Source organism: Xenopus tropicalis, chromosome 4 (genome assembly GCF_000004195.4).
Source record: "Xenopus tropicalis strain Nigerian chromosome 4, UCB_Xtro_10.0, whole genome shotgun sequence".
In the NCBI taxonomy this organism is placed as follows: Eukaryota; Metazoa; Chordata; class Amphibia; order Anura; family Pipidae; genus Xenopus; species Xenopus tropicalis.
Genome location: NC_030680.2, coordinates 115,887,534 through 115,901,732, shown reverse-complemented (window position 1 = coordinate 115,901,732; position 14,199 = coordinate 115,887,534). Strand labels below are relative to the sequence as shown.

Sequence of the window (14,199 nt, the reverse complement as noted above, 5' to 3'; positions counted from 1 at the left end):
TACACACTGTTTAAAAGTCTGTAGTTTTTATTTTTCTCAAACAGAATAGAATTTCAATAAAACATGTTTTGGGGTTATCTTTAGCAAGTGCATGTTTAGCCTCTTTATATGCTTCATTACTCATTCTACAATCTATGAAGTAAGAAGGCAAAGCTAATTTTGTATAGATAATACTTTCTGTATTTGTATATTCACAGGAATTCTAAAGAGAGACAACTGCAATTCTGAGCTTAAATGTTTAGTAACAGTAGATAAGGGGGAGTAATAGACACATGTACATCAGGTTTGACCTTTTGTGCAATGAAACTTATAGTTGATACAGAGGGAAAAAACTGCAGTCTCTCCTGAGTCCAAAAGGGCAATTGGACCAGTCCCAGGATTATCCTTCTGCAATGTCCATTCAGAATACTGAAGACCAAAGCCACACTTTTACATCAGTTTCTTTGAATATAGCTGACTAGTTTTTTCCCACTGCTAGATTTGGAGTATTGCTATACCTGAGGTTGCACCTGGATATGGTACATTATATAGTATATATTATTTATTAGGGGTTTGTTTGTTTTTTTTGTAACTGCCAAGTATTATAATGGGTTCTAAACAGCACTTGATCCTGTTTCCTCACTTTCCTTGTTTATCTAAGGTTCCAGCAATTTATCTTCTGGACTTTCCCAACTGACTTCAAAATTTCATCATGATACCGATACAATATTCATAGGGTTTATTCTTGCCCTAATTAATCGGCTTCTGGGAATTTTCTGCAACCATGATATTTTTATATAGACTTGTAAAATGAGGATACTGTTCATATTTGGGGGTTTATAGTATTTACTCAAGATTAATTATTCCCTTCAATATAAAGGATAGATTCCCTTCATTATTGCTATTAATAATAATAAGGGAGTACAAAGTATCTATCAAAAGGTCTTCTGTCCCATTTTTGGTCATAATCATATTACGATGTGGCCAGGGACAGGGACTGTCATTTAGTGAACTCCATTGAAGTCGAGGCATGTCATTTATAGCCGAGACTGGAAATATGGATTTTGGCAAATACCAGAGACAGTGACTATTAGGGGGGCTGTTTGGGCCTTTTTAAATCCCAGTCAGGGCCTGCTCGTCAAACAGGGCAACTGGGGAGTTTACACTCAGCTGAAACACTAATACAAGGCCACCTAACCATTCTGTGTAGCTCGCTTCTTTACAGTAGAGCTAATGACTTGTTTCCAAAGAGGAAAGGTTGCTATCATATATACTGTATCCTATATATTTAGAAGTATAAATACATATGGTGTCCCCATTTAGAAAAAGACTTTGTTTATTCAATCCTTTACATATTTAATAAAAATCCATTGAAATTTTCTTTGCAGAACAGGAATCTTGCACCATTTTGTAAAATCAAAGACATGGTTCCTGAGACTGTCCCAGCCTAAATTCATAAATGTCCGTGGGTCAGGATCCTGTACCAAACACCTTCTGCATTTCATAGATTTCCTTAGGACAGTCAGCAGAGAGGATTAATGGGCTTTGTTCCGTAATGACTACGTCATCTTCAATACGAATACCAAGGCCTCTGTATTGTTGGGGTGCTTCAGTATCATCCTCAGGAATGTAAATCCCTTAAAAAAAGACCGTTTATTACACCACGGAGTTCCACGATATTGATATATGGCTTGGGAGAAAAGCATTGCATACAAAGCAGGACTTTAGATAAGGGAGTTAAGCTAACCATACACTAAGATCCGCTTGATTGGCGAGGTCACCTTCTTTATTGTGAGCACTGCTTTTTAATTACTACTACTGACCTGCTTTTACGATTTATTGCCTGGTTCTTCCACAATCCTCACTGTTTACACAAAAACCTTGCATGCAACATATTTATTGTTCTAAGCACTACAAATCATTCTCTTGCACCATCCTCAAATTTATATGCAGGTACTCTGGCTGAGTCTATGAGTAACCCATGCTTTATTGCATAGCCAGCCAAAATGTTAATGCAGGCATTACACTAGTATAAAGCAGTATGCACATAGCAATGCAAATAAATAAGGTATAGTATTAGTGACATGTGGGAGATGGGCTCCAAACAGTCCTTAATGTCTGTTGCAAAATAAATGGATGCCAAAAGTCAGTGTTACAGATACTGTTTAAGATATATGTAGATAAGACCAATACTTCATAAAATGTAATTCTATAAGTCAAAAATGATGCCAGAGTCTGTCTACATAAGTATAGCACTTCTGTTCATCTTTGACTTCTATACTGTTTGCTGTAACTGCATATTGACTAGGTGGGGCACAAATAATTCCATACTTATACAAAGTTATCTCAAGGTAAAGTAGGATGAGAACTTATTGAAACAAGATAAAAATGATAGCAGGTGACTGATACATTCATGTTTTCCTAGATCTGTAGCTTCCTACAGAGTTAAGAGGGCCACACCAAAGTTGGACCATAAAGGGCAAGGATAGCTAAACGTGTATAAACCCAGAATGCCTTGAGAGCACTGAAGTCTCATACTTCTAGATCATCAGATGTTTTAGAGGTCTTAGAGTCACCTATGTTCCTAAATATGGCCAGTAGTAATTACCTGGTTCCACCGTGATCACCATGCCAGGCTGTAGAGGCACTGAACGAGACACACCCGGTGTATCATGCACATCCATGCCAAGATAGTGGCCAACATGATGTGGGCAGTATTTGCGGGCAGCCTGTGGGAGGGAAAAGTTAAAAATATGCAAATAAACTGCATATATATTACATATTTAAATATAAAATACTTGTGTGTAAGAAAAAACTAAATACAAACCAATAAAGCATCTTCATATTCTATAGGACTTACTATTAGTTTGGAACTGGAATATAAAAAAAAATATTGGCCCTTTTGACAGGTCCTTATCCTGGTTGAAATAGGGCGATACGGCGATGCAGGGCAGAATCCACTATGCGACGATCGATTGATCGATCCTAGCCCGACTCCTTCCTATACAGAAGGAAAGCTAGGATCGATCAATCGATTGTCACATAGTGGATTCTGCGCTGCATCACCTTATCTATCGCCTTATTTCAAATGACCAGAAGCCAAGTTTTAACAGGTATTTTCTAATAAAGCATTCAAAATAATAAATGGTGTGCAGGATAGGGCAATTATTGGGGCAGGGTAGAATAGATTTTTTACTTAAACATTTTTAGTGTTACTTTCCCTTTAAGAAAATCCCAGGTCCCAAACATTCTGGATAACAAGTTGCCTGTACTGCTTTGCAGATAGTCTGTTGAACAAGTAACCTGCTGCTTAGCCATTTTGCAACATCTGTTGTAGTTTGCTTTTATAAGAAATCAGGGGAGTGACCCGGGGTGCACACCACCAATTTGGCACAATAGTTACCTTAAAGAGCTGACTTTCACTGCATCCTCTAGACACGATCTTCAAGTCTTTCAGTTTTCTTGCTATCATAGCTAGCATATGGCTGTAGATGTTTTCCAAACTTGTTCCAGGAAAGCAAAGCCTTAGACAAGACTTCTGTACGTCCAGTACAGCTTGATACAATGCCTCCTGTGGAGCAGTGAACCTGGCATTCCGTAGGCAGAAGGAAGAAACATGGTTTTATTTATAAATAATGGTCTGTTCCTACAGTATGGATGAACTTTTCCTATTAAAGGAGAAGGAAAGGCCAAAATGTTAGGCACCCCCAAGTGACTTTAATAAAGGAGAAGGAAAGGGTTAAAAATGCGTTTTTTCTTCCTGTTCTGATGATCTTTCTGATCATCTGAACAGGCGAAATATGGGGAGACTTAAGGGCACTATTAAGATAACTGAAGGTATTCCTGCAGCTTGAGATGAACTCTTAACTAGCCTTTCCGCTATACACTCTACTGCGCATGCGCAAGCACGCAAAGACAGAGGCAGGAAGAGGAGACGCTCGCTGCAGGTATGCCATGCTGGTGCTGTTTTCTCCTGTCTTTGCATGCTTACGCATACGCAGTAGAGTGGAAAGCCGAACTTTAATAAAAAAACTCTGCTTTTTACTCTACTGCGCATGTGACAGCCCAGGGATGCCGAAGACAGTAGAAGAAACAAGGAAGAGTAAACACTTGCTGCAGGTACCCCGGGCTGGTGCGATTCTCTCCTAACAGGGGCACCAGCCCCTGTTCAAGGTAAGTGATTAAAGTCACTTGGGGGTGCCTAACATTTTGGCACCAAGTGACTTAGCCTTTCCTTATCCTTCAATATGCCTCTCTTCACTTTACTTATTAAAGTCTATAGCCCTTCCTGGAGCATGCAAACGTACATACCTCATATATTTCCCTCATATATTTGCCATGGGCTTTGGTTCAAAGACAGGGAATCTTTGGGAGCAGAGGAGCAGTTTACACTGGGGGTTGCCAATATCTTAGGCACCCCTGTGTTTTAAATAGCTTTTAGCTCCTTGTTGGATAAAAATGGCATATCATCTATATTTTGCAGAGATTAGCTGGACTTGTAGACCTGTGCATAATATTCATTTTTTTTTAATATGCTACACGTGCTTAAGCCAATGCCACATATACTTAACGTGTACTCATCTCATCATTTAGAACAGTGATCCCCATTCAGCGGTTTGTGAGCAACATGTTGCTCCCAGTGGCCTCAAAGCAGGTGCTTATTTTTGAATTTCTGGTTAGGAAGCAAGTTTGTTTGCATAAAAACCCAGTGTACTGTAATTGCCAAACAGAGCCTTCTGTGGGCTGCCAGTCAACATAGGGCCTAAAAAATAGCCAATTGTAGCTCTCATTGGCACCACCAGGCACATTTTTAATGATCGTGTTGCTCTCCAACACTTTTTCCATTTAAATGTGGCTCATGGGTATAAAAGGTTGGGGGTCCCTGATCTAGTAAGATCCAAGGACTAGTGATATTTGCAATAATGCAAAAATCTATAGATACAGTACAAAGGACCCTGCTTATTAGAACTTACAATAACTAAAGGTTCAAGCAAACACATTTCTAGAATAAAAAGGTATACTCAGTTTGTTTGCCCCAGCGTAAACAAAATAAAGCAAGTGTCCCATAAACTAACTGAGAGAAATGTACCAATATATTTTGAAGTGGTAATACTGGTAATGCAGTGATGAAAAAATGTATCAGCAAAAGGCACTGTACATATAATGACAAAACTTACACAAACTGCATAGAAAACTACGCACCTTGACAATAAACATAAATATCTTTGTGAATCAAGCAAAAGACAATGCAGTGACAAACTCCACTGACCCCCGCCCCAATGAATTACAAAACTTAAGGTAAATTCCACTGCCCCTAATGACCTGACTGACTTATTAGCACATTAATTATTCATTTAAATATTTATATGAACTGCTTATTATAGAGTAACATCAGCTTTTATTATTGCACACACAAGGGGCGTGGCCAAAATTTTGGTACTGTGCGCTTGTGTTCATGGGGGGGCCCAAAGTTTCTGACGGTTGCCCTGCATCTCAGTAATGGTATCTCTCTGTTTACAGATATATTTGCTTAATTTGCTGGTTATATTGGTCAACAACCTCATACAGCTTGCTTTTTGAGGGACATATTTGTAAAAATAAATAATGTGACATAATGAGCCCCCTTATGCTTTTATACTTCCCTAGGATCATCTATTACAGAATACATATAGCCGTTTGATAGAATCATTACTATAATCAGGTGGATCAAAACACAGAAACACCAATTTATTTAAAGTACATTACTGACATACCACACATCAGTAATCATTGCTGCCATACTCACCGCCCATTCACTGGCCATGTACGTGTGATGTCACTGACATAGCAGGATGCTTCACAGCCACCGTCCAGCAGAACCATCTCTCCAGACTGAAATCACAGAATAACGACTTGTCCATTTGTCCATGTACAACAGTGTGTGTTGACTTACTAATTAGCCTTTATTGTGTATGCATTTAACATCCCAGAACATACAGTGGTGTGAAAAACTATTTGCCCCCTTCCTGATTTCTTATTCTTTTGCATGTTTGTCACACAAAATGTTTCTGATCATCAAACACATTTAACTATTAGTCAAAGATAACACAAGTAAATACAAAATGCAGTTTTTAAATGAGGGTTTTTATTATTTAGGGAGAAAAAAAATCCAAACCTACATGGCCCTGTGTGAAAAAGTAATTGCCCCCTGAACCTAATAACTGGTTGGGCCACCCTTAGCAGCAATAACTGCAATCAAGCGTTTGCGATAACTTGCAACGAGTCTTTTACAGCGCTCTGGAGGAATTTTGGCCCACTCATCTTTGCAGAATTGTTGTAATTCAGCTTTATTTGAGGGTTTTCTAGCATGAACCGCCTTTTTAAGGTCATGCCACAATATCTCAATAGGATTCAGGTCAGGACTTTGACTAGGCCACTCCAAAGTCTTCATTTTGTTTTTCTTCAGCCATTCAGAGGTGGATTTGCTGGTGTGTTTTGGGCCATTGTCCTGCTGCAGCACCCAAGATCGCTTCAGCTTGAGTTGACGAACAGATGGCCGGACATTCTCCTTCAGGATTTTTTGGTAGACAGTAGACTTCATGGTTCCATCTATCACAGCAAGCCTTCCAGGTCCTGAAGCAGCAAAACAACCCCAGACCATCACACTACCGCCACCATATTTTACTGTTGGTATGATGTTCTTTTTCTGAAATGCTGTGTTACTTTTACGCCAGATGTAACAGGACACGCACCTTCCAAAAAGTTCAACTTTTGTCTCGTCGGTCCACAAGGTATTTTCTCAAAAGTCTTGGCAATCATTGAGATGTTTTTTAGCAAAATTGAGACGAGCCATAATGTTCTTTTTGCTTAAAAGTGGTTTGCGCCTTGGAAATCTGCCATGCAGGCCGTTTTTGCCCAGTCTCTTTCTTATGGTGGAGTCGTGAACACTGACCTTAATTGAGGCAAGTGAGGCCTGCAGTTCTTTAGATGTTGTCCTGGGGTCTTTTGTGGCCTCTCGGATGAGCTCGGATGCGCTCTTGGGGTAATTTTGGCCGGCCGGCCACTCCTGGGAAGGTTCACCACTGTTCCATGTTTTTGCCATTTGTGGATAATGGCTCTCACTGTGGTTCGCTGGAGTCCCAAAGCTTTAGAAATGGCTTTATAACCTTTACCAGACTGATAGATCTCAATTACTTTTGTTCTCATTTGTTCCTGAATTTCTTTGGATCTTGGCATGATGTGTAGCTTTTGAGGTGCTTTTGGGCTACTTCTCTGTGTCAGGTAGCTCCTATTTAAGTGATTTCTTGATTGGCACAGGTGTGGCAGTAATCAGGCCTGGGGGTGACTACAGAAATTGATATTGAAATTGAAAATTGAAATTGATAAACCACAGTTAAGTTATTTTTTAACAAGGGGGGCAATCACTTTTTCACACAGGGCCATGTAGATTTGGAGTTTTTTTTCTCCCTTAATAACGTAAACCTTCATTTAAAAACGGCATTTTGTGTTCAATTATGTTATCTTTGACTAATAGTTAACGGTTTTTGATGATCAGAAACATTTTGTGTGACAAACATGCAAAAGAATAAGAAATCAGGAAGGGGGCAAATAGTTTTTCACACCACTGTATGTATGAGAGAGAATATGTGCAAAACTATGCACTTATATGCTTTTTAATAAGTTTTTATCTATATATATCTATTTCATCCATTCCCACATCCTATAGACATGGTTACCCCACCAAGCAGCAGCTAAAAAATGGAAACTAACACAGAAAAATATGTGGCCTTCTCTAAAAACTGGGCCCTTAGGATTCGGAGTAAACACAAGACTCAACTTAGTTCCTTTTTTGCCCAAACTAACCTTAATTATTTGGTTGTTCTTCACATAGTGTAGAGTATTTGCTCTGTTCCCTCCAGCAACCACCGGAGGATAAGCGAGAATATCAGCACCTCGAGCTCGGCATTCAAAGTCAAACTATGAAAAGAACAAAAATAAAAGTTACAGAACTGCACCAAACTTCATGTTCTTTAAATTTAGAATTGTGGTGACCACAGGAATGTAGGCTAACATGTACCTTTCCCCCTATACAGCCACACTTTTACCCCTAGAGATATATAACTGTCTCGAATGTAATGAGACAACAGGCTTTTGATCTAAATGTTGATAGCTTGCCCCAATTTACCAATATTAGTCACCTCACACCTTGGCATATAGGAAAGCTTCCTCCACAGGAGCCTTTCGACAGCTCATGGTCTCTATGAAGGCCTTGAAGGGGAGAAAACAACACTTAGATACCTTGTAATGGATTCAAAACAGTACTGTACATGGCTGACCACATGGGTGTCTATTTTCATAATGCCATGATACAGGTCACAAGTGCGCTGTTCTACTCTTACCTATAGTTTAGTAAACTGTGATTTTACAATAAATAAGACAGCATTACCAGTCTACAGAAAACACACATCTTAATTCTTTTTAATTTGGCAACTTTGTTCTTGCACCACAAAATCCACAAACATATTAAAGGAGAAGGAAAGCTACTGAGGCAGTTTATTGCCAATAGTCACAATAGTGCAAGTGAATACACTATATTTATTCTGTAGAATGCTTTAGCATATCTGAGTAAACAGCCCTAGAAGTTCCCTCTGTTTGTTTAAGATAGCAGCTGCCATTTTAGCTTTGTCTGATGTCACTTCCCTGCTTGCATCTCTCCTGCTGCCTGTATTTCTTGCTGCTAAGGGAAGGGGGGAGGAGGAAGAAGGAGAAGAAAAGAGGGAGAAGGAAGGGGGGAGAAAGGAGGAAGCTGTGCAGACTCGTGCCATGCTCTGAAGGTTTTTTCCTGAGAGAAGGAAGCCTGACACAGAAGCCCATGTGTACAGATAGAAGGAAAGGAATGTTGTGTTTCTTTCCACAGAGGACCAGATCATCATTACTGTGAGTGCTTTTTGGTGTATTTACATAAACCTTACTAACAAAGCTAACTTAATTTTTACCTTTCTTCTCTTTTAAAACATCTTACCTGAGATGATATATGGCCTGCTTTCTTCATTAGCTCCAGTTCAGCCTGTGACTTAACAAGCCGCAGCTGCTGTACTAGATGCCGTAGAGGCCTAATTCTGTTCTTGCTCCGTGATCTGAATTCAACCAATGGCTGCAGGGAACTGGTGTGAAGGGCAGGGTGGACTGGTATTGTGCTGTCATACCACACTGTTACTCCCTCATCTAAGCAAGATCCAACAAGAAATAGTTAGATTAATGACATACTGTATTCTCTAAATGCTGGAGGTTACCAACTGATACCTGCATGAACCATATTTTGCACTCCTATGAATATTTACAGCATTAACAGAAAACTATAGTCTAAATCAGAATACGGATAGAAATGCTGTATTTTACAAATTTAGATTATGCAGCCCTATAAAAGTAAAGAGCCATGCTTTCAAAGTTCTCCACAGCAGCAACCCATCCTGGATGGCACTGCACATGCTCAGTTTGCTCTAGGCTGCTGTTGAAAAGCTCAGCTTAGGGGTTGTTAGAAGTATCAGAACATAAGCAGGAAGTGAAATTATACTGTATCTGTCATAGATGCTGATGCTACAAGGCTGATTGTTAATCAATTCTGATGCAGAATACACTGGTCTGTATGGTTGCATGTCATATTAATCTGAATTAATCACTTATCAACCTTATATTGTGAGTTTTATATTGCACATAAACTTTATTTTGTCAGTTGGTCCTCAAGCAAAGGGCACAACAGCCTAGAGCAGGTGCTGTGAATCAACACAAAATAATATGGAGTGCTTCTGGGTGCATCATGAGAAACACAGATCTTTACTGTTAAAGGGTTGAGTTGACCTTGGGCTGGTACAGAAGCACAAAACATAAGGTTTAGCATTTCTAATTTACTTCTTTGTTAAGCTTTAGTTCTCCTTTAAATTCACCTTATCAAACCTAAAAGTAGTAGCCAGTGGCAATAGGGCTTTGTCCAAAACCTGTGGCAGATCACTACCGAAATATTCAGCTATACGTTACCTTTTTAGGCCTCAGGGCTTTGTAGTGGTTGCACCATAGCACTCGAAAAGACTTAAAATGTTTGTAAAATCATGCATGCTAGGGTTATTTTTTCCAAATGCCAATGCTCTTTAAAGTGGGAAATGCTATTCTCTTGCTTGTTTAATTCCTTTGAACTCGGTGGGAGGTTGTTCAGTGCTTAGGGAGAATAGGAAATCAATAAAATAGAATACAAAACTTGGCCCTATGGCTATTATAACACAAAACCAACACTTAACATAAAATACAATTTAAATAAAAATGATTTCTATTTAATATCTCTGCTTTAGCTCTAGTCCTGTGCATCCAATAGTCTAAAACATAATTTTTAAATAAAAGTCACACTTATGTTAAACTCTATGACACAGTATAGACCAGTATGAACCCTAAAACTTAAAGCTATCTGTTTTGCCACAGGTTTAATACATACAAAACATTATTTTACACGAGTGTGTTTCATACCATACAACTTTGGCAGGACATGTTTAAACTCCTCTGTAGTGAAAGCCTCATCTACCCCAGTAAGAGACAGTGCTCCATCTGTGCCAGAACGAGGCCCATCCCACAATTCTCGGCCAGGATCCCTGCGTGGCACATACAGCTTGGCAGTGTGAGAAGGTAATGCTTGCCCAGATTGGCTCTGCAGTAACAGGATGCTATCAGGCTCCAAAAACCCACATAAATAAAGGAAATCATTATTCTGGTGAAAAGGGAAGGGGATGTCACTGGTCATGTACAGCGTAGGGTTGGACAAAATGATGACAGCATGGTCTGTACTGCAACCCAGAACTTGAGATTCCTTCTGGATAAGGGACATCAACTTGTAACGACGGAGTGCATATTCTGTCTGGGTCAAACCTGGCGTTACCTCTCCTGAGAAAAAATACACAATATGTAGGTCATGATCCAATATAACAGGTGCTGATGCAGATTTTTCTTTAACTTAGGGTGGAATGTAATAACAGATGCAAATTTTGCCCAAGACTAATAACCCATAAAAACCAGTCAGATGTTTGATTTCAAACCCAATAAGTGAACTCTACCATCCAACATTTGAGTCCCATTATTTACAGTGATTACAAGTACCTGTGTAAAAGGGCACTATAGCAATAAAAAGTGAACTTTGAAATAATACAAACACACACACACAAAATATATAAAAACTGATAAGTGGACCATCTTAACAAGTGGACCAGCACAGGCACATAATACACTATGGTACACTCAAGTCTGAGGAATTCAGCATTCATGACAATTGCTTGAGCATTTCTTATGATAATTTGGCCACTGTAGACCACTATTTCATTAGTGTCAGGGTATAAAACATATATTATATGGGGAACAGAATGCAGATGTGTTTGCAGATTAACCTATATCAGTTGTATAAGTTTAAAGGTTTCACTAAAAATACATTTAATGTGTAACTAGATCTTTATGTAAACCTGATGTCAAGGAATGCCAGACTTACCTGGTTTTAAGCACTGAGGGTGAGTAAAAGGGCTTGGTTGACCCAGATATCTTTTTGGGAAGTTCAACAGTTGTTTGGGTTTTATGGAGAATCTTCTTCTAATACAGGAAAGACAACCTATAGAAAGCAAAGGAATAATAATGAAAAAAACATAATTCTATGCATCTTTCCAATATACATTTTTTAAATTTGCAAGTGCAATTGCTATTGTAAGCAGGGGTGCTGCTGCCATGAGGCATGTTGAGAAACTCGGCTTAGGCAGCAGCGCCCTGCTAGTTACCAGGGACGGCAAAAAGTATTTTAACTGGAAATTTGGTTCTTCTAGTGCAACTGTGCTCCCTGCACTAGTGATGCAGGCCCCCCCGACCCTCTTGGGCGCTGTAAAAGTAAGTGTTGGGGGGGGGGTAGCTTTACGAAAGTCACCTCAGGCAGTATTGGGGCCAGAAACCCCCCCTGACTGCAAGCAGCGTTTATTTATCCCTTTCTGGTCTCTAGGCCTGAATCTTTAAACCAGTGATCCACAACCAGTGGTTCGTAACATGTTGCTCCCCAGCCCCTTGGATGTTGCTCCCAGTGGCCTCAAAACAAGTTCATATTTTTAAATTCTTGGCTTGCAGGAAAGTTTTGGTTGCATAAAAATCAGCTGTACTGACAAACAGAACCTCATATAGGCTGCCAGTCCACTTAGGGGCTACCAAATAGCAATTTACAGCCCATATTTGGCACCCCAGAAACTTTTTTGTGCTTGTGTTGCTCCCCGACTCTTTTTACATTTGAATGTGGCTCACAGGTAAAAAAGTTTGGGGATTTCTGCTTTAATTAGTGTCAGGAGTTCCTCCAGAGTATTTCAATCAGCTTAAGGGCTGCTCGACAAATCGCCCTTGTCGCGGGCGACTAATCTCCCCGAAATGCCATCCCACCGGCTAGAATGTAAATCGCCAGTGGGATGGCATACGCGATGCTGAAATCGCTGAAGTTTCCTCTCAAGGCAACTTCCGCGATTTTGGCAGATCACCGTGCATGCCATCCCACCAGCTAGAATGTAAATTGCCGGTGGGATGGCATGCACGGCGACTAATCTCCCTCTCTGTCATAGCCCTTAAAGGAACAGTAACACCAAAAAATGAAAGAGCTTTAAAGTAATAAAAATATAATGCACTGTTGCCCTGCACTGGTAAAACTGGTGTGTTTGCTACAGTAACACTACTATAATTTATATAATAAGCTGCTGTGTAGCCATGGGGGCAGCCATTCAAGCTGGAAAAAAGGCACAGTTTACATAGCAGATAACAGATAAGTTCTGTAGAATACAATAGTGTTTTATCTGTTATCTGCTATGTGCCTTTTCTCCTTTGAATGGCTGCCTCCATGGCAACATAGCAGCTTATTTATATAAATTATAGTAGACTTTCTGAAGTAAACACACAACTTTTACCAGTGCAGGGCAGCAGCACATTATATTTTAGTTACTTTTATACACTTTCATTTTTTGGTGTTACTGTTCCTTTAATCAGCGGGCTTATAACACTGTTTCAGTAAATCAGAGCCTGTAGTGCAGACAAATTTGCAGATATCCTACAGGTCTAATCACCAATAGCAACCAAGCAGGAAACATTTACAGGCCACCTGTTTAAAAGCAAACATATTGGTTGCCATGGGTTATTGCACCTGGGCAAGCTTTGTGCCTTTTATTACATATGGGGGATAAAGTGTCGCTTTTATCTTTATGGGCCTAACAATACAATTTCAAAAGGCAAATTATGCTGAGAAAAAATACGTAATGAACAAAACTTGTACTACAAATCTTCTAGCAAATTCCAGTACATTACTTTCCCAAACAACTAAGGGCACATAGGGCATTTTGACAGCTGCTAAAAAATCCCAGCTGAGCCATTTCAGGCTGAAACTCAACCCATGAGCCAATGACAGTGGGTGACACCGATGACACAGACTGCAAGCGTGAAACCAGCCAGTGTTAAACAATTCATACATTTTAGTACTGGCTATGGTATTTATATAGTACACAAATATGGAACATGACCAACTGACATGGACTGATTAATAAAGATCACTGCTTATTACTAAAGTAGGATGTTTACTGCAATTATCAAATAATCAGTGCAATAATAGTTTAGGAAACAATATTTTTTTTGCTTGTATCACACATAGAAATTAGAATTAGACTGATTATTAACAGATAAATGCCATGGGACAGTAACTGACCTGACATTGTGCAAAGCTAAAAACATTCCTGACCGCTATATTGTTAGAATATGCAAGTACTGCTCGATACAGATATTAGTTAGTTGGAAGTGGTTAAAGGGCTTCTGACCTGCAGTATAGCCAAGGAGCAACTTGGGAGAAGGGCACCACATCACTGTAACAAAATCGGATTTATGGTTTTATCGGTGTTTTATACTGTTCTACCCGGGGATACACTGTATAGCTGGTCGGCTAACAAACTGGAAGTCATAGGGTCCAGAAAACTACATAAATAAGTCGCAAAGGCACAGCACTTCCAGACAGCGTGTGGTCCTGCCCTGTTCTGACGCATGTTGATTGCGTCACTGCCGCAAGTCGGCCTGCGCTTCGCCTGAGCGCCGAATAAATAGTCGCCCCTTGGCTTGCAGCAGTACTTTGCTGTAGTTTAGATCTGGAGTTAGTTTAGTCAATATGAATAAAACGGCTTGAGTGTTTATAATGTGCGCAGGCGCTGTCAG

At 39.7% G+C, this 14,199-nt stretch overlaps 1 protein-coding gene across 2 annotated transcripts; it reads right to left on the bottom strand.

The window, feature by feature from the left end:
* Nucleotides 1–9: 9 nt before the first annotated feature.
* Nucleotides 10–14,009, bottom strand: xpnpep3 (X-prolyl aminopeptidase 3, mitochondrial). Of its 2 annotated transcripts, none has more exons than XM_018093051.2 (10): nt 13,703–13,760; nt 11,480–11,596; nt 10,474–10,884; nt 8,981–9,183; nt 8,164–8,226; nt 7,822–7,935; nt 5,765–5,850; nt 3,383–3,566; nt 2,588–2,708; nt 10–1,616 (listed from the first exon to the last, which is right to left on the bottom strand). In XM_018093051.2, exons 1-10 carry the CDS (start codon nt 13,707–13,709, stop codon nt 1,450–1,452), a joined length of 1,473 nt encoding a protein of 490 aa, XP_017948540.2. In that variant the 5' UTR covers nt 13,710–13,760; the 3' UTR covers nt 10–1,449.
* Nucleotides 14,010–14,199: the final 190 nt, after the last annotated feature.

Excerpts from the sequence above, each read along its gene's own strand:
- xpnpep3 (XM_018093051.2), bottom strand. Across the intron at positions 10,885-11,479 it reads CCCTCAGTGCTTAAAACCAG|GAGAGGTAACGCCAGGTTTG; the intron begins GTAAGTCTGGCA and ends ATTTTTTCTCAG. Across the intron at positions 9,184-10,473 it reads TGTCCTGCCAAAGTTGTATG|ATGAGGGAGTAACAGTGTGG; the intron begins GTATGAAACACA and ends GATCTTGCTTAG.